At 36.8% G+C, this 25,694-nt stretch overlaps 1 protein-coding gene across 1 annotated transcript in view; it reads left to right on the forward strand.

The window, feature by feature from the left end:
- Positions 1–25,694, forward strand: part of FMN2 (formin 2) — a 165,462-nt gene that overhangs the window by 120,335 nt on the left and 19,433 nt on the right. Inside the window, exon 15 of the mRNA XM_075706918.1 lies at positions 11,971–12,022. Coding sequence (XP_075563033.1) covers positions 11,971–12,022 — 52 coding nt within the window. The remainder of the gene's footprint in view (positions 1–11,970; positions 12,023–25,694) is intronic.

Genomic DNA, 25,694 nt, shown 5'->3' on the forward strand with positions numbered 1-25,694 from the left:
AAAGGGAAAAGGAAAAAAGGAGAAGAAGAAGAAGGAAAAAAAAAAAAAAAAGGAGCTACTTTGAAAAAGGAGATTGGAGAAAAATTGTCAGAAAATGAGACACTTAAAAATTGTTCTGTTTGTTACATATTCCTAACACTTTCTTTAAGGGTTTCCAATATTCCAGTAATATAAAGTATAAGCTTGAAATTTAATAGAACAGCAGTCCTTTTCCAATGCAAAGTTATTCAGACCAAACTGTAGAAATTTAAAAAGTATTATTTGCATCTCCCCAACATAGGATATATATTCACTGAAGTTTTCTGTCCTTGAGTTACTCCCCACAAGTTATCACAATTTGAGTAAGAGAGATTATGAAGGTAAACATGATTTGGGAACCTTGTCCCCTTTGCTCTGTATGTAGTTGTGGATAGATAGGTACGCAAAAACATCAGAGAACATATCCACCAGTTTAGAAAGGTTCAGAAATCACTTCTTTTTTTGGGGAAAATGTGTCTGACACACGGGACAGTGGGGAAGTACTGAGGGCACTAATCATCATGCAATTTATGGAGGAATTTCATTAGCAGTTAGTAATCCTTTAACTTTGTCCCCACTTGATAGGATAGCCAGCTCATGTTGAAAGAATTGTGTGTGCATGAACCACAAATGAGTCTCAGTCCCCGGGTTTTAACTGTGGTTAACTTTGCAGTGAAAAGCAGTCTTTGGGTGTTTGCTGTTGGGACTCCAGATAGGCTGTACATTCTTGTCAGCCTGATAAGGCAGGAAACTTATGATAGGAGACAGCAACCATCACTCCCTCAAAAAAGTAGGTCTGGTTTGGGAACCTGGAAGAGGCAATGTATTGGAATTACAGTTTTTCCACTGAGATTCTACAAATTGTGCAAATGTTGCAGACTTTAAATCTGAGCAAGTCATACCATATCATATTCGGAAGCCAAACCAATATAATTAGTTTTAGACTTTAGAAAAAGCATTATGGTGCAGGAAACTTAAGCACTAGAATGCATTGTTTTTAGAAGAAGTAAAACCATAATTTTCTGATGTTTAGCTAGTTCATCTAAAAATATTGGGAATAATTCCAATATGATTGTAAGCTTGGGAGTACAAGGTAACCATTCAACCTTTGGTTCCTTCTAGTCTTATTTTGCAAAATTCTGCAGTTCTGCTTTTGTTAGTGAATGCCAGCCCCAGGTTTCATTCTGCTGGACCCAAGAATACAGACTCTTCTCCAGACCCAAATTCTAGCCACATCCTCAAGATCTTGCAGAATAAAGATGCTAAATTTGTCCTCTTGGGTGAGCCGTCTGTAACCATCTCCCTCTTTTGCCAGGAAGAGCATTCAGGAATCCAGTTTCCAAACCATTAGTAAATGAATGTATAAATCACCAAGTGTGTTGTATTTATCACCGTAGCTGCAACCAGATAGTTGGCCGTGACTTGTTCTTTTAGGTCAAGCAGCAAAAGGCTGTGCATCATCAAATGATGGATTGTGAATAAGACTAAAGCATCAGACTGAATCTTGGATGGCTGGGTTCAGTTCCTGGCTCCAGAAGTACTGTAGATGATTGCGAAATGAATGCTGCTCGGGTAATCTTACTTCTGACATTTTCTGACCCAGAATGATTGATTTTGCAGATTCCATTTTCTTTAAATGTTGCTTTTATAATTTGATTAATATAAGGGAGAACATAGCACTACTTCATAATTTTTCTAAAAATAGTTTGAGAAAATATGACTAAACAACTATTAGGAATATATACGAATAAATGTTTTTGGTTTTCTTTTTTAAAAAACTGCACAGGACATTAGGGGGTTGGATATTGGTAGATCTATGTGGAGACATTCACTTCAAGTATTATTATTTTTCTCAAAATATACTCATTACTAAGATTAAAAAACCCAAATTTTTTCATTTTAGAAGAAAATGTTGGAGGGATATGAAGAGCAAGCAACATAAAGTCACTAGAACAAAAGGTGCAGGAATTCACACTTAAACAATTTAATTCCATGAATGTTTACATTTTTATGTTAGTATTCTTTTTGTTGGATTATTGAAAGAGCTTTTAAAACTTGTTCTTTGAGCGCTGAAAGTATTTTTTTAATCTCGCACTGACATCTTAATGCTAATAAATAGTTTAACGTCAGTATTGTATAAACTTGTCCCTACCTCAGATGTCAGCACCTCCATTGGTGTGCATTATTACATAATAATCCTAATTCAGATTGTGTTGTATTTGCAGCACTAAACAGGCTTCACTGAATTAGGCTCACCTTGCCTCAAAGTCCATGAAAGGCCAAACTTTTAGACTGGGGCTGGCAGCTGTTTGTGCATTTGGCACAGGAGCTCATTTAGTCGTTTTTGTAGGCATCAATACAGGGACTGCAGACAGCACAGGTGTGGTACAGTAAAAAAGGTATTTTGGCATCACTTGGGAACAGATCAATGCATGAGTGTCACAATAGCATGACACAAGTCATTCACCCCAAAATATTCTGAAGAAATGCAGCAGATTACTTGAAATTACCAAAAAACTTGTGGATAGTTGGGGGAGGGGGGGGAACTAATTCACATTTTAAATCTCTTCTCCAGTAAAATCCAAAATGTGTTCAAATAACATTGATTTTACCACATAGTTCTTGGGATGGAGAAGGAAAAATAAGAGGAAGACATTAAAGCTTAAGTAAGAGTACTTAGCTCCATCACTAGCCCTAGTTACTATGGCATGACATGTTGTTCAGCACTGCAGAGTCCAGGCTCACAGCTGAACAGCCTTCCTTTTAAATCAGGCCTGAAATCTCTTGCAGTATCTTTACTGTACTTAATAACATATATTTAGTCCTTGGTATGCTAGCAAACTGGAAGTCTGTTTAGTGCCTAGTCCAGACCTGACAGACCTTTGAGCAGTGTAGGATTTTAGAATCAGTAGCAAGGGACATGGGTAAGGAGCTCAAAGCTGCACATAAAATACAATGTATTTTACTTCTGCGAATCATAGAATCGTTTAGGTTGGAAAAGACCTTTAAGATCATCCAGTCCAACCATTAACCTAACATTACCAAGTCCACCACTAAACAAATTAAGGGTAGAGTAGCAATTTCATGTTTCCTGGCTTGGTGGCTGGATCATTTATAATGAAAGTAAAAACTAGGATTCATTAAAATTGCAAAGGACCTCTCAGATCATCATTCCAATCATTAACCCACCACCACCATGCCCACTAAACCATGTCCCAAAGTGCCACGTCTACCCATATTTTGAACACTTCCAGGGATGGTGACTCCACCACCTCGCTGGGCAGCCTGTTCCAATGCTTGACTACCCTTTCCGTGAAGAAATTTTTCCTAATATCCAATCTAAACCTCCCCTGGCGCAGCTTGAACCCATTTCCTCTCGTCCTATCACTAGCTACCTGGGAGAAGAGACCAACAGCCACCTCCCTACAACCTCCTTTCAGGTAGTTGTGGAGAGCAATAAGGTCACCCCTCAACCTCCTCTTCTCCAGACTAAACAACCCCAGTTCCCTCAGCTGCTCCTCATAAGACCTGTGCTCCAGACCCTTCACCAGCTTCGTTGCCCTTCTCTGAGCATGCTCCAGTACCTCAGTGTCTTTCTTGTATTGAGGGGCCCAAAACTGGACACAGTATTCCAGGTGCGGCCTCACCAGCGCCGAGTACAGGGGGAACAATCACTTCCCTGCTCCTGCTGGCCACGCTATTCCTGATACAAGCCATGATGCTGTTGTCCTTCTTGGCCACCTGGGCACACTGCTGGCTCATGTTCAGCTGGCTGTCTACCAGCACCCCCAGGTCCTTTTCTGCCAGGCAGCTTTCCAGCCACTGTTTCCCAAGCCTATAGTGTTGCATGGGGTTGTTGTGACCGAAGTGCAGGACCTGGCACTTGGCCTTGTTGAACCCTCATACAGTTGGCCTTGGCCCATCAGTCCAGCCTGTCCAAGTCCCTCTGCAGGGCCTTCCTACCCTCCAGCAGATCGACACTCCACCCAATTTGGTGTCATCTGCAAACTTACTGAGGGTGCACTCGATCCCCTTGTCCAGATCATTGATAAAGATATTAAACATATGTCAACAATGTGACATATGACAACATTATAGTGAGTAGTTGCTGAATGCACATAACTAAGTGTGATGGAGCGATTTTTTTTTTTTTTTTCCAAGTGTTGGATCTGGGTCCCACTTCTCTCTCCATTCAGCTGGCAGCAGATGTCATCTTTCAAAGGGTGGCAAATAACCTATGTTCTTACGAGACTGTTGCTTGAGATGGATTAAAAGAGGACACAAATAGCAAAATGCGGAGAGATTTCACATCTTGAAACACAGCACGTATTCACTGAGATTTTAAGTTGTGGTTCCATAGATCTTGGTCATAATCTATGGGGCTAGCACATAATTTGAGTTGTTCCTGTTGTGTAAGAGTGTAAAGTCAATGTGAAGTGCAATTGGTTGGAATCAATGTAAATATTTATGTGTTTAACTTATCATAGGTGTTGAAAAAACTGGAACAACATAACTAGGAGAGTGTCCAGCATATTAGATTCAAGAAACGGGGGTCTGAATGAAGTATTTAAATGTTCTTTTTCATGTATGTATGAAAATCTTGGGGGAGAGGGAGTGGGTATTCTTCATGCTCACAACCTTCTCTGAATTTGTCATAGGAAATACAGAAGGATGTAAGACTCTTGCTAGGATTCCCAGAAAAAATCCTGCTTTCTTCTCTTGCAAAGCTTTCTTAGCATGAATGTAGTCGATAATAAACCATCTAAATGTACTTGGATCTTTGTTCAGTGTAAACAGAAATTCTCAAAACTAGAGCAACGTAGCTCTAATGACTCATTGAAAAGGCATTGTATCTGTCAAAAAAAAAAAAAAAAAAACCAAACTAAAAAACTGGCTCCACTTGAAAGTTACTGGAAAATACATTCATAGCTAATTATAAACAAATACTAGTTAACACTTTAAATAAAAAGAGAGGAAAAAAGCAAAAAGATTTAGGACATAGACAAGCAGATGAAAGGATTCTTGTTGCCTTCCATCTGAGATTACTCAGATGCATTCCTGTATTCAATTACCTGAGAAGATGTGATATTCCCTTAAGAGAGATCAGGAGATCAGAAGGGATGGCAGTTCCGTGCATCTTCTTACTCATAGCCCTTTGAAACTGGTTCAGCAGAAATAGCTTAAATAGCAACAGGGTTTGGGGCCAGACGGTGACTACAGACAGTAATCACTGGGTCAAGATCATACCACAAACCAACAACAAAACATTCTGGTGGAATAAAAGCTCTGAGAGGGCATTTGAATGCTCTTTGAGTAGACCTACAAGGTTGACTTGGAATAATTTCTGAATCTGAACCAAAGGGTCAACTTGTTTTGTGAGTACACTTATCTAGTACATTTGCACATAAAGGACACTGATAATTCTTATTGACTGTTAGCTTTGAGACTATTTTTCTCATTAAATTTCTGGTATTATTGCATATTCAATGTTAAGCTTAAGTTTTAATGCTTTGCTTTTTTTTTTACAAAGCCACTAAGCACGAGCCCCTGTCATCATTTAAAAATTAATGATCATCCAAATTTTCTTTACAATATTCCCCAAAACCCACTTCCTTTTTGATAGTTTCCATGTAAAATGGCTACTTAATTCTTCCCAGTGCCACTGATGTCCCCAACACAATAGTCTTATTAAATAAAACATGCAAAGAGAACAAACACCAACAAAATCCAAAAATTGAGGCAAAATATTCAGAAGTCTAAAGCGGGGGAAGAAAGAGGGTTTTCTCAAGAGCTTTCTACTGATCCTGGTGTCTTTGCTATTCTGCTTTGGTATTTCAAGGTATTTCAAAACACAGTGTTGAAAAGTATGCTGATTGCCAAATAAAATAGCTGTATGTATTATTTTGGTATTTTCTGGGGGCATTTAAAAGTACGTGTACTACCAAGGAGAATGGAGGAATTCTTTTATGAGCTCTGGCAGAGGTCTTGTAAACTTGAACCTTAGACCCTAATAATACGAGTGTAACTGCATGCCCTTGCCTGTGGTGGTTGTTCATCCAGTGTTTTATCTCTGCCTTCATTTTCTTTCTGTCCTAGTCACATGCATGAGACACCTACAAGAAGGTTTCCTTATGGCCTCTGTCAGGCACCTCAGATCTTAGTGGAGCTGGGTCAGCAGTGACAGATAAACCGCCTGATGTTCCACACTCTTTTTAAGAATGTCTATCCCTCAATTTTGTTTTCAGGTTTTTTTGTTGGGGTTGTTTTTTGAGTTTGTGGCTCTGCCAGAGGAGATATTTGGTGTATTTTCAAAGTCCCAGCTATCATTCTCTCAGCACCACTATGGAAACAAATGTGTCCTCTTTAAAGATCCTGGTAAATCTGCAGCCAGGATTTGTAAAAGTGTTAGAAATAGTTTTCTTTTTTTCAATAAAAAGGATTTCTGAAAATTCCACTGCTTTTCAATAATATGTATATAGCACAGGGGCAGAATAGTCCCCGTTTAAAACAGTTGTTGTAAGTCTTTGACCTCCCAGCTAGTCTTAGGTCAAATATTTCTTAAGATTTTTAAATCCTCTGGAAGAGATGGTAAGAGTGAAATGTCACACTTTCAAAGAAGAAATTGCAACAACTGATAACAGAGACAACAGATGTTACATGCAGTATCTGTCCATACAGAAAATAGTCTGTACATACAGAAAATAGATATATTCATGGAAATAACTTTTTTAGAAATCAGATTTAATGCAGAAGGTATAATGGTTAAATTTGGAGGAGATTAATATAGCAAGTTTATTGGACTGAAAATGAGAAGATATTTGGCAATGTTCTTAGGTCACAGAGTGGCTTGATTCCTGCAGAGATTTTAGCATAATAGGTCCAAAATGTCACTTGCCATTGAGGTCAGAAAGGACAATTTGTGGTCAAAAAATGGCTTTTATGTCCTTACCTTAGAACCACTCTTAATTTAATATAATCTTCTAGGTTTCTTAAAGAGGGGGAAAAAAAAAAAAAAAAAAGAATATTTGTAGAAAAGTGAATTATACTGTTCTGCTAAAGACCATTATTTTCTAGAATGTCTGTGTATGCTTCTCACATTCAGTTTTGTGAGATGCTTCAGGTTTTCATAAATGCATAGGTCACTTTAGTATGGTTATTCGTATATGTGCCTTTGCAGAAGTTTATATGTAATCTTTGCAGAACTCTAATCTAAAAGAACTGGAAAAGCAAACACACGGAACAATGGCATGTATCATTCTGGAATGTTAGTATATGCTGATAACGACAGAGCTTTTGTGAATTAAGTTAATTAGACTTCATTTGTGAGGCCTTGTTGGAAAGCTCATTTTGATTTGCATGAAATCAAGTTTTATGCCCCAATTATAAAACATCAAGCAGTAAATTCAAGCAACTACAAAAAGTGATAAGATAGAAATTAGAACATCTGATGTGAGTAAATTTTGAAGAAATACATATATCCTGTAGTTAAAAGAATTGATTGAAGAGTCTTGGATATAGTACAGTCCTCATGCTTGGTAAGGAATGACATAGGGAGGAAGGAATGTACTTGAATTTTGACCAGATATATAAAGTATTTAGGAAGTACAGACCTTGTTCTAAAGGGAGACCATCTTTAAATAATCTGAAGGTATCTTAATGGAAAAAGCAGGCAAACAGGGGAACATCATACAACAAGAAAGCATTAACGATGCTTTCAAAAGAAAAAGTGAAAAGATAACTAATTCGGTATATGTTGTAAATAGTAGATAAGGCTGCTTTTCTCCATGAGAGGTCACTTGCATGCTAAAACGTTCTTTTTTTGATATGGCAATGTTTTTCAATATGACCTGAGGTTATTTTTCAACTATATCCTTTTAAGTAGATTTCACAGAATATATATGCCTTCAGGATTATGAGCACTGCATATAAAGCCCTACAATATATTAAGTGTATGCAGGCAGAGATATAAAACTAAGTTTTACCTCTGCTTACTGATGTATTACATGAAATATAGTGGCTAGTATTTTCTGGTATGGTATAGTCTTTAATAGATTTGCAACACTGTATTTGGAGGTGGTTTAGTAAGTTAGTGTCAAGGATCAAGAAAACTACTCTTAGCAGGGCATTGGAGAAAAGATGATGAGTCAATAAAATATGGACAATTTTCATTTGGGAAAGATAACTGACCCAAGAGCAGCAAGTCCTACATCTGTCAGAAAAGCCCGCAAGCAGTCACTGCTATGGTCAGCTGATGGATTCTGAATATATATGAAAGCAGATATGGCTACTGGATGACTACAAGACTACTTTTAATATTTTTCAAAGAAAATGAGTAAGGCTTTCTGAAGTAATCTTGCTTCTTGGAGATAGAGAGATAGAGAGAAATTTTGGTGGCAGAACAGAGCGCTCAGACGTGCTCACCTGCCATGGTATCCCTGGAAATGACCAGCGTTCCTCTATCAGCCATTGCCGTGGTAGGATCACTCTGGGGCTGGTAAGGATTTTCTCCTTTTTACTTCACCTGTTGGAAGAGTTCTCTTTTGGAAAAGGAAATACACTTTTCTCCCAAGATAGTTCTCCAGAGATGGACACCTTGCAGCTGTTACTTAGCACTTAATTGATATAGGCTGCCAAGAAGGATGAATGCCAAGCTGGTGCCTTTCTGGCACTCTCTTTACAGTTGTGATGAACTGCTTTGGAGGAAGAAGTGACAGTAAAGATGCGTTATACTGAATGGATGTAGTCTAGGGCACTCTGGGACACTTTGACGGAATCTGTCATAATTCTGAATTTTTTTCCTCCCCTGCTCAAACAGGAAAAATGAGTTGAAAGCAGTTTACCAATGGGTGATTAGTACAGAGCAAAATACCAATAACCACTAATATCAGGTCATCATATTAGTGGCCAGTTCCAGAAGTTATAGGAATCTCCAGCCGCTTCAACATCTAATAGCTATTCCATTGTATCCAGAAATAGTAAGACTTGTGTTTCTGGTAACAGGAGGCTTTCTTCCCTTGTTGGTTAAATCTCAGTGCATGCCTTTGACTAGCCATTGTCCACAGCTTTCAGATGTTTACTGTATACTAGTGCAAAAGTCACCTGAATATTTTCTTTGGACAGGGAAAGATCCCTGTGTACATACCATATTTTCTTCTCTTTCACTGGTGCCACCTGTCGTCTTGTGGAAGCAGAATTGTTTTCATACTGTTCTTTAACTTCTTATGTCTAGAAAAATGTGAAAGCAAATGGATTGCAAGTCAGATTTACACTTGAATAATATCCTTTTGATAACATGCAAAAGGTTTAGAAGTGTCATCACATATTTGGAACAGACTACAAGGGAATTCTCTTTTAGAGAAAATTCTTTCCTTGCAAGACTCTGTTTAATGCCAAGAGGTGATCTGATGCAGGATGAAATCTCTGTGTGGGTATAGGAGCTATCTTTTGCATATGTGCTTATTACTTTTTTAAAAAACCTATTCCATGCACCTGCATCATTCAGGGATTCTCAAGATTCTTTTCATTGTGTAATACCCATTCTCTATGAAATGATTAAAAGTACAGGTACCTGAAGTTTGGGTTTTTTTTTTTTTCCCCTTCCTGTCTGGACCATAGTAACTTTCCTTTTTAATTGAAACAAAACTTGCTCTGGAAGGGAGACATTCTGACATGCTTTGATAAGCCTAGTATAATATGTTGTGCTTGCACTCTTTCAAAAAGTAAATTGTGGATTATTTGCTCCGCTGTTGGTGGGTAAATAATTGTTTGTAAGCATGTGCAGAACAGTTGAAATAAGGAAGAGAAAACCCAAAACTAGACAGCTCAGATGATGTTTTATCCCATCAATCCTGGAAATTATAAAAAGAGTTATATCCTATGAATATGAGACATGTACTAAAAGACTGTCCTAGGCTGGAACATGCTAGCCTCCATTTCCATTATTGTTTAACTGAGAGGAGTCCAAATTTCATTTTTCAGTAATAGAATTATTTATTTTAAAAGTTATATCTGCAGATACTTAGTGAAAGTGTTAATGCAGAATTAGATACTGGATCTCCCTTTGTCCAGACAGTTTGTGTGCAGTTTCTTCTCTCTTGCACCATATGGTTTTACAAGTCATACCTTAACATTCAGGATTGAAGTATGAAGAGAAAAAAAAAAAAATAATGAAATACTGTCAAAGCTGCCAGGTTTCACCTGGTTTTATATCCAAAGCAAGGCAAGGCTTTCAAGAAAAACTCTAAGTCAGCCCAGATTCACTCAACACTGGGCCCAAGTTCACTCAAAAGGTTTGTGAGCCCTCACAAACCTTTTGAAGAATCTGGGCCGAGTTTCAAGTCGGTATTGAAACCTGTAATCAGGCAGGCTTCACGTGGTCTTGAATTTCCTTGAGAACATTTACCCAGCTCTCCCTCAAGTTTTCTGTGGTTTGCTGGGATTTTTTTCACTTTCAGCAAAACAATGATGGAGCCCGAGTCTTCAAGTAATGATTACTAAATACAATGTTTGCTGCTGCAAGCATCCAGGCACTGCTCACCCTACTCGGCAGACTACATTACTACTAATAAAAAGCATTTGCAGCATCAGACATAGCTCTGATCCTTGTTCTGACTGGGGAAAGAATAGGGAAACTCCATTTGTGTATCCTTGCTACAGATGTCCTATGTCTATTTTAGTGTTAGTGTATGTTTGTAAAGTGCTGTTGTTTGAAACATTGTAACAGAAAAATAGTCGTTATCTTTGCTCCCTAATAATTCCATTGCCTTTCTCATTTTTGCCAAATTTAAAATCAGGATTTCATTTTTCAAAGGCGGTATGTCTACAATGTAGAAAAATAATTTTAATGAATTATTATTGTAGAGCTATGTAGGAAAAGCAGAATGAAAAATAGTTTAAAGGTTTATTCTTCATTTTTTAGATTTCTCTATTAGTTCTGTACCGTTGATATTTGCTTCCAGGACAGTTCAGAGCGTCTTCATGTCCCAAAACCCACTGACTCTTGAGAATCCTAAAATTCTCCTTGCAAATTAGTAGTCCAGCAGGCTGAAAAGGGGAATCAAGTTCCAAACTAAAAAGCTTTTAGCCAAAGGATGCAGATCTTAAATGGGATTTCAGTTGTGCTACCTGAATGACTATATAAAGATAAATCTCACATAAGCACGCATGCGCAGAGCAGTTTGTACTATCACTTTGCACATTGGTGATGCCTCAGTTAATATGCATGTTCTTGTAGATCTTGTGTATGAGAATACCCATCTAATTTAAGTGAAATGGGTACAAAATAAAATATGAGAGAACACATGGAAAATAGATAATTTTTTCACCAGTGTGGCGATGACAGTTTCATATTTTTAATTAACTTCATATAATCATCAAATGAAAATTTCCTTTATATAAAAACCGTCATATTTTCAGTATGGGCCCACTATGGCTCTAGCACTTCACTAACTGATGCATGTACAGGGGGATGGTGTGTGCAGGGAGAGGGAGGAGAACTTTTGTTTGTAACTATCAAGCAACTTTTAGAAAAGCTATCAGGCTGAATCTTTCCTGCTCTTCATTCAACTTTTCCTCCTTTTGGTAGACCAGTTCCCATATTTGTGAAGCTTTCAGAATCATTCTTGAAGACCTGTTTTTAAGTCACTTTCATGACTTGGTTGTTGTTTATATTACAGAAAGATTTTCTTTTAATTTGCAAAACTTGCTTTGAGGGTTTTTTGTGGTTGTGTTTTTTGTATTTTTTTTTTAATAACGATATCAAAATTCATGTTGTTTTGTTTGTGTGGTTTTTGTTTTGTTGTTTTTTTTCTTTCAGAATTGATGTATATGAGTATATCTATCCTCAGGTGCTTTCTATACATTTTATACATGACATATTTACAATGAACATTATCCTGAAACAATACCTTTATTTTTCACCTTGTAGCTAATTCTTTGATTGTATTTTTACAGCTAAAATAGACCAAGAAAATGAAGAGAAGTCACTAACAGAAGCACATAAAAGGTAAGAAGGAACAATGCAGTAAAATCTTTCTTTGAAAAATATGTTTTGGTAGAAGTTGCAGTATTGGTAGCCAGCTTTATTGTATTTTTTGAGTAGTGAGAGAAATGCATTCAGAAAACTAAGTGATATTTATTTATTGTCAATTTTAATTTGACAATCAGAAAAAAAAATGAAGCTATATAGACATGCAGCCTACCTTTAGAGAAATATTGCACGTAACTCCTGTCTTTCAGAAAATGCATGTACCTTATGTAAAAATAAGTTCAGAATATACCATTTGGACTGAGAGAAATCTGTTCATACTACCGCAGAATCATGGTGATTTGACAGACACATAGCATTCCCCAGACAACTATTATTCATTAGGTACCACTTCCTGTGCTTATAAAATGTCTGCTTTAAAACAAGGAATGGAAATCTGTTTTTTAATATACTAATGATATGTATAATTAAATGTGACTTCCTTTGTAGAATTGCTAATAAATCTTCAAATAGTTTTTTGTGGCAAAAAGCAAAATAGCTCATTAAATTTCATTACAGATGTGTGCTGTTGAGAGAGTTTTCAAAATTGGGAACTTCACTGCATTGCACAACTTGTGGTTTCTTCTGATTTTTTGGCAGCGTTCTCCAGAAGTTCTCCAGAAGCAGTGTTTAAATGGGACAGATTTTTATCTGTCCCAGCAAAAGACCAAAATATGACACACACCATTTATAGTCCAGATTAGTGAAACTGATGGTCTGTGTTTGTTTTTCTTTCACTAAAAATAGCATCTTCTTTTTGTACTAGCTACAACTGCCACTGAATGTATGTTAATGAATATATTCAGTACATATTCCCAGAGCTGGGAAGTCTGTCAGGATTCCAGGGTATCTGGAATCCATAGGATTCCAGTAACATATACTAATATAAAAAGGTTCTAGTTTTTACTATGGTTTGTTAGCCATTCTATGGCCCCGATGCCCAAATTTGCTACCTGCTGCAATGCTGCTACCTGCTGTAATGCCACAGTGCAGTTGACATCTTTGCTGGTACAGCACCACATTTTCTCTCTATTCCCTTGGGCCACGTACTAAAGATAGTACCTGAAAAGGAAGCCAAGGGGAGAGTGGATGTTCCTCTACCACAAGAAGCTCCCTTCTTACTTGTAAGGAGATGGTATGTCCTTGAGTGGTACATCAGTGATGTGGGATCATAATGGAAAAAATGGAACAAAGGGAGTATTGCTTTGGCTTAGTATCATACCTCTTGCTCAAGTATATGAAAGGCATTCCTGACATTTCTTAGGTTTGTTTAACTGCTGAGTTACATAATTCTTATCCTTAAAAATCTCCTTCACAATAAAACTTTGAGAGAAGAAACTGCTGTTAGGAGAAAAGATTTTTGTGATCCCTTATTGCTCTTTTAAGGAAACTGTTTCTCCTGTGGAAAATGGACTAGACTACATGTCCAAAGCTGACAGATATCTAAGGACAAGGGGAATCTGCAATCCGTTCAGAAACCGTGTGACTTGTCACAGTCTTCTTCAGTGTCTAGTTCACTCTCCATTCTTATTTTTTTCCCTGACTGCACTGGAACCATCATATCAAAAACTTCCTATTGGTGTATTTAGTATCCACAATATGGGGGAAGAAAGCAAACTGTTTGCTGGATTCTCATTCAGCTTGATCTGCTCCTTCCAACTTGTCCTAATTCTTTCTTCTCCCCCTACGTTGAGTGCAACAGCTCCTTTTACATAGTAATTTGTCAAAGAAGAAAATTCAACTTCATTGTTCCTCTTTACTGTGAATATCTAGCAAGGATAACATCACATGCAAAATCTTTTGTGAAATACGAGGAGTTATGATAGGACAACATTAGGGCAAAGTTACTTTTTACTATTCTCTAGGCTACATTTCTCTTTCTTTCTTCCTTCCACCTTCTCACTGAAATTCTTAGTCAGATTAGTGGTATTTGTTAAAATGCTGAAGACAGCTTCATGGTATAGCTTTAGTATTTATGTGTATTTATTTCACTAACATATTTAATTGGGCTTAGAAATAAAATGCTTGGGATCTTTTTTGGTGGGGGCTGCGTGAAAAAGAAGATGAGAGCTTAAAAAGCTAAATAAAAGATTAGTTACATTTGGGTAATCATAGGTAGAACAGCAATGCATAGGATGACTAGACAAGCAAGTAGTGCAAGGAAAAGTGATGGATTAGATGGAGCAAAATTAATGTGATTAATGTGCTTGGATTTTCCTTTTTGAAGTGGATAACTTCAGCCCATGTATAAGTTCAGGTCTACCCCATGATAGCATTTCTTTAGCTTTCAGTAAAAACTACAAATTTTCTCTCTCTCTTTTTTTTTTTTTTTAGTTTGGGCACAAAATATTAAAGCTGATATCTTCATAAAAACATAAAAGTATAAAAGAAAAGCTCTTGCAGCAATAACAACAAAAATGTTTCTAAAATGAAAAATGATTTGGGGAAAATGCAGCAATGTGTGTTTTAGAAAAGCTCAATTGTGCAATAGATGAGCTGAAATGGAAAGTTAATCTTCCACACAAAATAAAGACAAAGAAAATGGAATGTCTGCTCCGGGGACTCCATACAGTGTATAGCTGTTCATTTGTCACAAGTGAGAAAATGTTTAATCGGTTTTGAAATGATGTATTCTCTCTTTATTTATCGTGTTTAGTGACTTTAAGAGTGTCAGTATGTAAAGTGTTTATCCAAGGAATGGATTTCTGGCACATGGATAAAATGAAAAGTGAAATGTTTAGCTCGCAATAGGCATATGTTCCAAGATCTCTCTGAGTAAGTATCCTGAGATGAGAAGAAAGCACACAGGTCTGTGTTTATCTAGCTTATGCAGGCAGACAAGGAAGGCTCCAGCCTGGTATTAACACTAAAGTGACATGGAATGTCTTCACCAAACCCCAAACAATTACATCATTCCCTTAACAATATTGATAAAGTGTAATAAAAAAGAACCTGGCACTTTCCAATTAGATCCTCATTGCTAAATACTTGAGAAACTGTGAAATACTTGACAAGTTAAAGTAAAAACCACTGTTTTGGGGGGAGGGGAACAAAGTAAAACAGGAGAGGGAGAGGAGGAGGGAAAGAGATGCTTCTATATTGTAGGAGTCCATAATTTAGCACTTTTTAAAATTTTAGATTGTGTCCTCTGTCACAAAATGCATAGCTATATGCTCAATTCACACAGCTGTATATAACATTTAAACATCTTTGTAATTAAAATTTAGCATCTTTGAAAACTGGGAGGTACAGTATGCTTTCTACCAAGCAGCAAATATGTTCTCTGGCTTCTGTATTTTCCTTTATTTAGTTTTAAATATCTCTAATCTTTCAAGATGTGATTTTCTTTAAGCAGGGAGAAAAAAAATTAGAAGCACTATTGTTTATACAATTTTAGAATGAGATAGAGTTTGATCACGGTATCCACAGCAAGTAGGAACCAAGTCTGCATCAAAGTTACTGTCAAAAGTAATGTGATAGCTGATGTCTTGCTTACCGTGCTAGGATAAAAGGCAATAGCAACAGCAGCAATATAATCTTGCTGACTTATAATCAGAAATGAGCCAGTTAGTTACTCCTCTTCTTGCACTTCATTGCTGAAGATGTAACAGCTAAACAACCTGACTAGAATTACCAGAAACAGCATTCAGTGAAGCTTGAAGGTCCTAATTCTCTGCCTCGCTACCTCTATTCAGCTGAACAGCTATGAAGGAATAGCATGTAGCTTTATTACTTTCTTATAATACTTTACCCAGTACTGAATTCTGATCTCCCTGGAAGGCTTCCAGATTAGGGTCTTTTGTTTTGTTTTGAGTTTTTTTTGTTTTTGTTAAGAAAATAAATCCAGACTGTAACACTGATCTTGTCCACTGAAATAGTTAAGATGATCTTTTTCTTTTTCTTCCCCTCTACATGCAATGATTCATCTCTTCTTGGAATAACACCTCAGGAATCATTCAGAAAATTGAACTGGAGGTTTTTGGTTTAGACCTGAGACACAGTCAGATGATCTTCAATTCTTCCTGCTATCACTCAGTCAAACAATGAAGCATCGGATTCTAAATTCAGTGCAGTAGCACTGAAAATTACTCCATTTATGTTTGCTCATACTGCACTCTTGCAAGAGGCAATGTATGCTGAGAATCTCTCAAGAACACTACAGATCCTTTTATTTCTAATATTTCCAATAGTATAAACCTGCTTGAAGTGATAACATAGGTCACTAAGACAACAGTCCCATATAATGGTAGCTTGATTTGAGGTGAAACTGTTCACCTGTTTTTGCTGCTGTGATGCCTAATGAGGGCTGGAAAGACAGAAATGCCGCTCACTATCATGGCTTTGTGTACATCATTGATTTTAACAAATCTGAGAATTTAATCTGTTCTTTAGTAAATCTCAATGCATTATGAGAATGTATATTTGTTTTATAAAAAGTTAAACAGAGGACTTTCTGCCTTCTGACATAAGGATCAACTGGGGAATTTAGGATGTGTGTAGCTGGGTATGGAACGCTCATCTTCCCATGTTGGGATATTTTTATTTGGTTTATTTTATAATTTGGTCCCATAACTTTCACATTCCAGTGATTTTTAGGCTTTTAAGTGCTTCCTGAGTGCAGCCTCCCAGGCACCTCTTCTGTTTTCAGGACTTTTAATAATCCATTTAGCAATGTGTTGTTGCTTTCTTTGCTGTAGCAGCAACTGACATTAATTTTGAAGAGAAATGTTTACCTTTAAATTCCCTGCAAAAAAAGTACTTGTGACACAACAGTCTTCGCAGATTTCCATTGGCTTCACTGAACATGAGACTTGGGGAGGAACAAAGCTTTGCACCTGCTTATGAGCTGACAAGTTGATGACATTTAGAGAAATAGCAGACAGTATGGTACAATGGCACTGCTGAAAAGTAACACCTAGAAATGTAGCACCTAAGTCTGGTAATCCTTTAAAACAGTAAATGTTCCTCCCACCTTGCTACCCTTCACACAATGGTTTGGATTGTTTCCAAAAGTGAACTGTAAAGTTAAAGTGAAAATTGAGTTAATGATTGAAATAAAGTGGTGAAAAGCTCAGAATGGAGAGAGGTATGTAGTTTAAAAAAAAAAAAAAACAAAAAAACCCACCAAAACCACAGCACAACACTTTTAACTGAAAGGCAAGAATATGCTGTTGGACTCCATCTTTCACTACTCGTTGGCCATTCATCCTTTGTTCGTTCCTTTATGGTTAGGTCTCTTTTCTCGCTGTGTGGCTCCCACCATGGAGACTTTAATTGCTTATGGTAATACATTTCAGACTGTAGGTATACATTAGTTGCATCAGCAAAAAGTAAATACTTGGTGAGCAAAGGAAATGTGTATAGAAGCAGCTTACAGACTGTTAAACAGATTGGATCATTCTAGTTTAGTATCCTGTCTCCGACAAAGTATCAGGGCCTGTAAATATGTAGTAATGGAAACTTAGATGGCAGTTTAGTTATGTCAGAAAGTCTCTTCTGAAATATGGATAATTGATCTTTCCCTGAAAAAAGAAGTCTTTGTCCTTTTCTGAAAATATTTGCCAAATGACTTCAAGTCCTTAACCATTTGCACGATGGATTTTTGTCTGTAAGAGCGTTATCTTTTAAAGATGTTGGGTTGCTTGCTTAAAAAAAATAATTTTATTTTATTGGTTTTAAATTAGTTGCATTCAATGGCATTCAGTGCTAGTATGAACAAATGATAATGTAACTTTAAACAGACTGGGGTGCAATTCAGAGATCTAATATTCTGCAATGTAAACTCATCAAAGCAATTTATTCTACAGTTTATGTAGAGGACCTGTTCTTAGATGTTACAGTAAAAGATAAAGGATATTTAAGGCACAAATACAGTTACACAGTTAAGTAGCATTGGTAACAGTACAGCCAAGTAACACCCTAATAACAATACCGTTAAAATAACTGCGGTCTGATCATACCCAAAACTAATGCTATAGCATTAAATTCAGGATTAAAAAAAAATAAGAGAAGAACCATGTAGCAATGAAAACAAAAAAATTAAAATCTTTAAAGATGGCACATTGTTTTGACCTCCAGTTTATGTCCAGCAGGTGGTTTTACTGAGTAGTCCTCAAAAATTCAAGATATTCCTCTTGAGCTGTTACAGCTGAAGTAAAACGCTTGTGTGTGTGTGTGTACATGTGATTAGCTCCGGTGCCTCTACATTGTGCCTCAGCTTCTGATTATGTTCAGTAGGTTTTTTTCTTTCATCATATTGTCTATCTGAGCTGTTTAGTTACATTGTTTCCTAAGACCTTCACAGTATAATGTTCACATTTGCAATGACTGGGACTTAAATGTGGATAACATTTCTGCTTTTACTCGCTTATGTTGATTTGCCACTACAGTTGTGGCTTTCTTCTTTGCTGTATTTTAAGATTTGCTTTAAGAATTATTATACTATATTGCTGTTGCCATGTATATGCAAATAGAGAAGCAGAACTTTAGGGATGTGGTTTAATTAGGTCACAATTGCATTAACTCATCTGGGAACTATCCAGTAATAACTTGTACAATATAGGTTATTCCTTCTGTCAAAATTTCCAGCTGATGGAAGGCTGCCATCAGCCCCTCCACAGTATAGGGCTTGCCCCAGCCTGCTGCTGAAACCCCACTGTGCTTCTTGTATATGGAGATTAAGTGACCAGGGAAAAAAAGTGTTGCCTCTTTGGCTATCATAGATCATAGAATGCTTTGGGTTGGAAGGGACCTTGAGAGATCATCGAGCCCAACCCCTTTACTCTTCTTCAGCTTGTTCCTCAGCCTTGTTGCTTTGTTTCTAGTCGTCTTTAACAAGCTAGATTCAGAAACAGCTTTAGCGAGCCAGATCCCTTCTGCACTGTGTCTTAAATGAATGCTTCCCTTGCGATAACCTGCACCCACTTCTTTTCTGAACTGCTGCCTGAAAGATGGTTCTCCCTTAATCAGTCTGTTGAGGAGGTAAAAGTTCCTTCTCCACCCCAAAGGAGAAGGAACAATGGTCACCCCAGACCACAAACACCATGAAGCCATCGTGTAATCCTTGGAAGGGATGGGAACAGCTCCTCCAGACATGAGAGCTTGTTCTGAGGCCAAAGGAGTGTGGTTTATTTAGCTTTGCCTGGATGTGTGAATATCAATGATTCACATATCCAGAGTGATATGGTTATTTATTACAATCTTCCAACAATTTCAATGGCTGCCACCTTTTCATTTAAACTTGATCCTTGTAGAAAATGCTACCCATTTTTCTCTCCTCATCCAAACAAAGATACTGTCACTACTATGAAGAGAATGTATTGGGATAAGTCGGGAGTTCAATCATAAATGCCTAACATTTGAAAAATGTGTTCAGAGACCTTTTCAATCTGACACTTTATCAACCCAAATTTTGAAGTCTTTCAGTTTAGTTTAATGGGATTTTGTTGTAATCGACTCAGAATATGAAAGCCCCTGTGAACATTCCTGTCTTCTCCAAGGGCTGGATTTCTTCCATTCACAGTTGTGCTGGCTTTTGATGATACTAGGGAATCCTGTGTTCATGCATGTTAAGGAGAAAGCTCTTGCACATTTAATTAAGTAAGAACGCTCTTCAGAGCAACCCCAAAGGGTTAAGATGAAACTGCATCATGAAACATTTAAAATGCTAGGAGGTTCTATAATACCCAAGTATTTCAGAGCATTTTTATTCTACAATTTTCAAAGATTAGAAACTGAAATCTAAGTTGGACTTGAGCACCAAAATAGAAAGAGCACATGACAATACTCCCAGTCAGACCTGTAGCTTCATTTCACTTGTTATTTTTAGAGTGTGTTTTTGTAAATGCACATGTATAATATTTAATCTATGACTGATTATATTCTTAGAGCGTGTGTTATTTCATATGTACATGAAATCTGGTAAAGCATCTATGTGGTTTCTGTCTAACTATCTCAATAATCTGTTCTAGGTTTAAGACAAATTAATTCCTATTTTGTTAGATAACTCTGACCTTGACCCTGCATGAATTTCAGTTATAAAAGTGAGCCATACCATGGGAGCAGGCAGATTACAAAGATGAGGTTGACATCAATAAAGTGAAAAAACATAACAACACATTTAGCACAATATTTAGTACCCAACAGTTACGCTACTTCCATACGTAATTATAATCTCTTTAAGTAACAATGATGGTCAGAAGACCTGCATTGCACTAGACAGTGAAGATGAGGTGTGTTAATAGAAATATCTGAAGACAAGATGGGCTTTAACATGAGGCATTTAGTTGTTTCTCACAGCACTGAGGCTAGCAGCTTGTGTGTCAGATCCCTGCTGTTGAAATTAATTCTACCACTGTATTCTGTGTCTACTGGCACTTTATTATTTCTTCAAGTTCAACTGGCCAAGGGTTATTTAATATCTGAAGCTCATATGTTAGTCTTTCAGTTTTCTCTTGGATATGTTACTGGGCCTGACTTTCCAGTGCACACAATTACATGACATTGTTTTACACGTGTTCATGCTATGTACGCCCAGTTTAGCACAGAGCTATCCTTGCGTCTACATAACAGCTTAGCTGCCATGCATGGGTATGATACCCACACTAACGTAAAAGTAGATACATTAAACTCTGAGAAAGAGAAACCTACACCTTCATGCAAAGTATGCAGATTATGATGGATGGCAGGTAACATCAATGCATCTAGGGATTGTAAATACCTCAAGACAAGTTTTTGAGAGAAAGTTTGAACATGTTTAAAATTGTCATTTTAAAATGACAGGAGAAAGCACATGCAAATTGAAAATGCATTAGAAGAATCATGCTAAAAAATGTTTGCTTTTTTCCCCTCTGAGTGGCCTGTTAGAATACAATTGTCAGAGACAAAAAAGAACCCAAGGTTAGCTCTGTTTCTTAATGTATTTTCTCAATTCATATTTTAATCTGAATAACATTCTTGAACAGAGACATAACATTTAAATATGCATAGCAGAATTTGGGTTCACATAAACCTCAATTACTGGGTGAGATGTGGCTGATGAATACTTTGTACATGATATAGTGAAGGTAGCAAAAATACCTCTAACCTATATTTCCTGTGATTTTTCAAGTAGCTGGAGGCTGACTCAGTCTGTGCAGGATGGCTTTTTAAACACTGTTTTTTGGGGTGGTTTTTTTTGTAATCGGAAAAGCTCTGTCTGCCAATATAGCTTAGTCCTGCTTGTGACATAATTTAGCACCTAATCCTATGTCACCTTGGATAAAAGATGGCATTGCTATGTCAGTGGAGCATTTGCTTACATCAGAGCAATGCAAAAAAAAAAAAAACCCAAACCAAAACAAAACCAAACATATAGAGGGACCAGGTTGTAAACTAGTGTTTTAGAGAAGAATGAGAATAAAAATAGGAAGAAAAAATAAATAATAAAACCAGAGAAAGAAAATCTTGAAGAATACTTTTAAGATGTAGTGTTAACTGTGATCCCTGATAACCTAATGTTTCCAGATGATATAAGCAACAAGAAGTGATCTGGCAAATTTCTTCATCATGCCCAAATGATATACCTTAATCTGGACCCGATAAAATTAATTTCTAAAATAAACAGATTGTGAAAATCTCGGTGCTCAAATTCACCTTCCAACACAACTGTAATTTAAATTAGTTATGGCCATATTATCTTGCTACTTTGCTACACCTATTATGAGGTACTTATGTTCCTGAAAGACAGGACTAAAGAAATACCCACCCATTGACTGATGTAAATATAGGGGCCTGGAATAACAGTTTGAAGTGAGGTCGAAATGGCAATCTGATATGTAAAGGTTTTATTCATTGCTAACTCCATGAGTTCATCAGTCCTCTAAAAATTTTAGTTTTGCTAAAATATTTGTTTTAACTGCGAGGTTATATTTGTAATACCCTTTAAATTTAACAATCTTTGTCACAGTACATGCTCCAGTTACTGGGTCTGCTGCCTTCAGTGTATGGCATAAAGTATAAAATATGTAAGTTGTGCATTTGTGTTACTAATTGATGTGTACAGCTGATAATATTGATCATCATTGATGAATATTAAAGCTGTAAAGCATTCCTAATATTGGGGGGGAGGGGGGGGTGTGTGTCCAAATTCTCATGAACAAGGCAGACTGGCCTGTCAAAACATAATTTCCTCTTCTCCACATTGGATGCTTTTTGTTGAACTTTTGCTGTAGGAAAAAATTGTACCTCAAAGGTAGAGGGATTCTTTTGTTCTTGTTGAAGCTGTTAATTTTCATCTAGTTGGAGCAATAAAACACTTTTCTGTTTAATATGAATTTATAGGACACAAGGGACTAGAGATGAGGGAGATGACTTAGGATTCAAAACATTGCAAATGTTTGGCAGGTTTTTTTTAGAGGAAAGGAAAAATCTCTTGAGACCTTTGTTTTCTAAGGAACAATATTACAAAATCCATAGTTACACAATATAAATTGGCAAATGAAAGAAGAGATTAATGATTCTGGCAGCTGACTTAAGCTGGCATATGATCGCAACTTTCTTTTTAATATAAGAAAGATAATTTTCTTCCTTAGAAAAAAAAAGGAAGGGGGGAGTACACCAAGAAATTTCTTACCAACGTTTAAGTACTAGATATTTTGAATGAACCTATTTTTATTTTTATATTTTCTCACTTCTAATTATGCAGGACAAGAGATAGCACTGAGGAGAGGCAATGAAACTTTAACAAAAAAAAAAGTGAAGGAAGTGATGTAAAGTTAGAGTGCAGAGAGGACCCTCAACAAAATACAACAATAGAAAATGAGAGGCTTCTTAGGATGCTGTGCATATTACGTTTCCTCACAGCCTTATGCTATCTCAATAACCAGGATGCTGGTTCTGTTTCATTTTATGTGATTTTGTGTGACTTTGAACTACTTGGTATTCTATCTTAAGACTAAATCTCATTAATGTTTTCAGATGTTGAGAACACAGAGACAATATGTACAAAGCCTTTTCCTCTTTATAAAACAAAACAAGAATTAATATGACAATTCATATGATTAGCTTTTCCAGGAAGCAGGGACTGTTACCTATATACTGTACTCATCTTCCCTATGTAGTCATCAATTGAGGATCAACACTCTGAACAGGCTTATATGCCTGTCAACTCAGTTTGGCTTTAAATATAACTCATGTCAGTTTTAAAGTAGTAAGAGACACATGTAGTCTTTTCTCCCCTTTTTACCTTCTTTCTTTTGGTAGACTGTGCTTAGTTCTAAATTTTACTTCTGACTTTAATCAAAACAAAATGTACCTTAGCAGCTCCTGCCTAACTCAGAACTGCTTCTGAAACACAACTGCTTCACAAAACTAACACAGCACTGCCACTAAGACTACCTGTTCTTAATCTCAAATGTACATAAATGATGCTTAACAATTTATAAAGCCAAACCCAAGTAGTCAAGAATATCCAGGTTCGAACTTCAATCAAAATATGTAATCTGTTAAACAGTACAGAATCTCTCGTGTAGAATTGTAGAAGCATTTGTTCTGCTTTTATATCCACATTGAAACAAATCTTTACTCTTGCAGGTGATTTAGTTTGCTGTATGGGGAAACCAGATGTGTGTGTGTTTGTACGTGTGTTCACCACTTCTCAGAAAGGTCAGCCAGGGCATGTCTGTACCTATGGTTACTTTGCTATTTGTTTGGCCACGGAAGCCTGATCAAATGATGCTGAGGTTGTTTAGTCAGTCCATTGTTTAGTATTGTTGATTTATCTCCTTGTATTTTTGTAGTTGCCAGCTGTTCTATCTCCTCTCCCTCTCCTTTCACTTGACCTACTGCATACATTCACACATATACATGCATGCATACAAACATATGTATGTTTGTACATACGTTGTACATATTTATAAACTGGCCAATGCATTGCACACAGCAATCATTGTCTGCAAGTGTTTGCTGACTGATTTCAGAATGGAATGGAAAAAAACCTGAATAATCCATAGCTGCTCTTAAAATATTTCTAATGGACCAGATCTATTAGCTAGAAATGCTGTCAGTAAGCCATTTGCAATGTGAATGGCTTCTTTTCTTTCTCATATGATTAAATTTGGTTTGGCTGTTAGTGCATCCATTCCTTCCTTCCCTCCAAATACAAAAATCATTTACATAGTCTCATAGTTGTAGACAAGGGAGCACACAGAAAAGTCCAGTGATTCATTCATCAAATTTCCAGATTTGAGTAAGCAGTGCGTTCAGTCATCTCAGTCTGCAGTGATTTTTCTGAATTACACAAACACTTGAACCGAGGAAACTAGAAGATGAGAAAATGAACCAACATCTTTCTTGATCTTATTTCCTTCCTTACTTGTCAGAGATGAGCAACTCTTCCATTGTTTTGAGAAAGTTAATGTTATTTAATTCCCTTTCAGGGCCAGCATGGGGGATATGAAACCCAGTCTGAAATCTGTTTAAAGAATTCTGGCTTTTGCCATGTCAGGATAAGACAGTGGTGTGAACATCACTGCCTTATTTTTAATCATGCTTGAAAAGTCAGGCTGTTTGAAGCAAAGCCAGTGACCTCCTTTACCTCTTTTAATCCCTGAAAATAACTCGCATGCCCTTCCTTCCCTCTTCCATGACTGCTATCTCTTCTCTAATGCACATTCTTTTCTTTTAAGACACTCGCTAAGAGTATGGAAAAGTAAGAACCTTTTCACTTGAGAAATGGACACTAAACAAGCTTTGCGATACCTGTTTGGTAATAAACGTTTCATTTTGCAGATAGGTGAAATGAAATCCAGAGAGGTCAGATGAGTTTCCCAAGATTGTACGAGTCAGAAATTAATTTGGGTATAGGAAAAAAAGCCTTTGAAACTATAGTTCCTTATTTGATTCAAATGTCTGTGTGCCTGCACATATAGTCAGGAACAATATCAATGGTATTTGCAGATGTTTTGTTTCAAAATCTGCTGAAGGATCAACAGGAAAATTTGAATGGGCTGCCCCACTGAAAAGAACCAGAGCAAAGGTATTGGGTGCCTGGCTGAAGTCTGAAAGGATGATATCTAGTCTTGGGGTTATGGCAATGTCATCCAAACTTCTCTTTGTATTTAAAATGCGTGTCCCCTCTTGGAATCAGCTTTGAGATATGTCTAGTTTGACATATGTAAACATTTCCAAATCAGATATTTAAAGAGTGTGGTAATATAGAGGATTTATTGCTGTGCATGTTTTATTATTTGATGCATTTGGATTCACTTTATTTGCTTTGTCTTTCATGTGTGAATTATGCCACTTTGTCTTGTACTACAAAAATGACAGCATCAAATGTATAGCAAGCAGGTTTCCATATGTCTTCTAAATGTACTCTGAGAGACTTAACTGCTAAGTAAGGGTGGACCTCTATGGTTGGAAAAAATATAGTATCTGTCTTGAGTGTTTCATCTGCATATATAGAAAAAAAATATTTGATTTATGGAGATTTGTGCCCTGAAGTCTTACTCAGTTGTAGGTGATGTCTTGTGCATTACCAGGCATTAGAAAAGTGTGACATATTAACAATGACAACCTGCTACGCTGCTGCTGTTTCACATTTCACAAACAGCTTATTTCCCTTACCTCCCAAAGTAACTGCCAGGGAGGCAAGCAACCTGGCTGAGCATTT

This window comes from Pelecanus crispus, chromosome 3 (assembly GCF_030463565.1).
Source record: "Pelecanus crispus isolate bPelCri1 chromosome 3, bPelCri1.pri, whole genome shotgun sequence".
Taxonomy (NCBI): domain Eukaryota; kingdom Metazoa; phylum Chordata; class Aves; order Pelecaniformes; family Pelecanidae; genus Pelecanus; species Pelecanus crispus.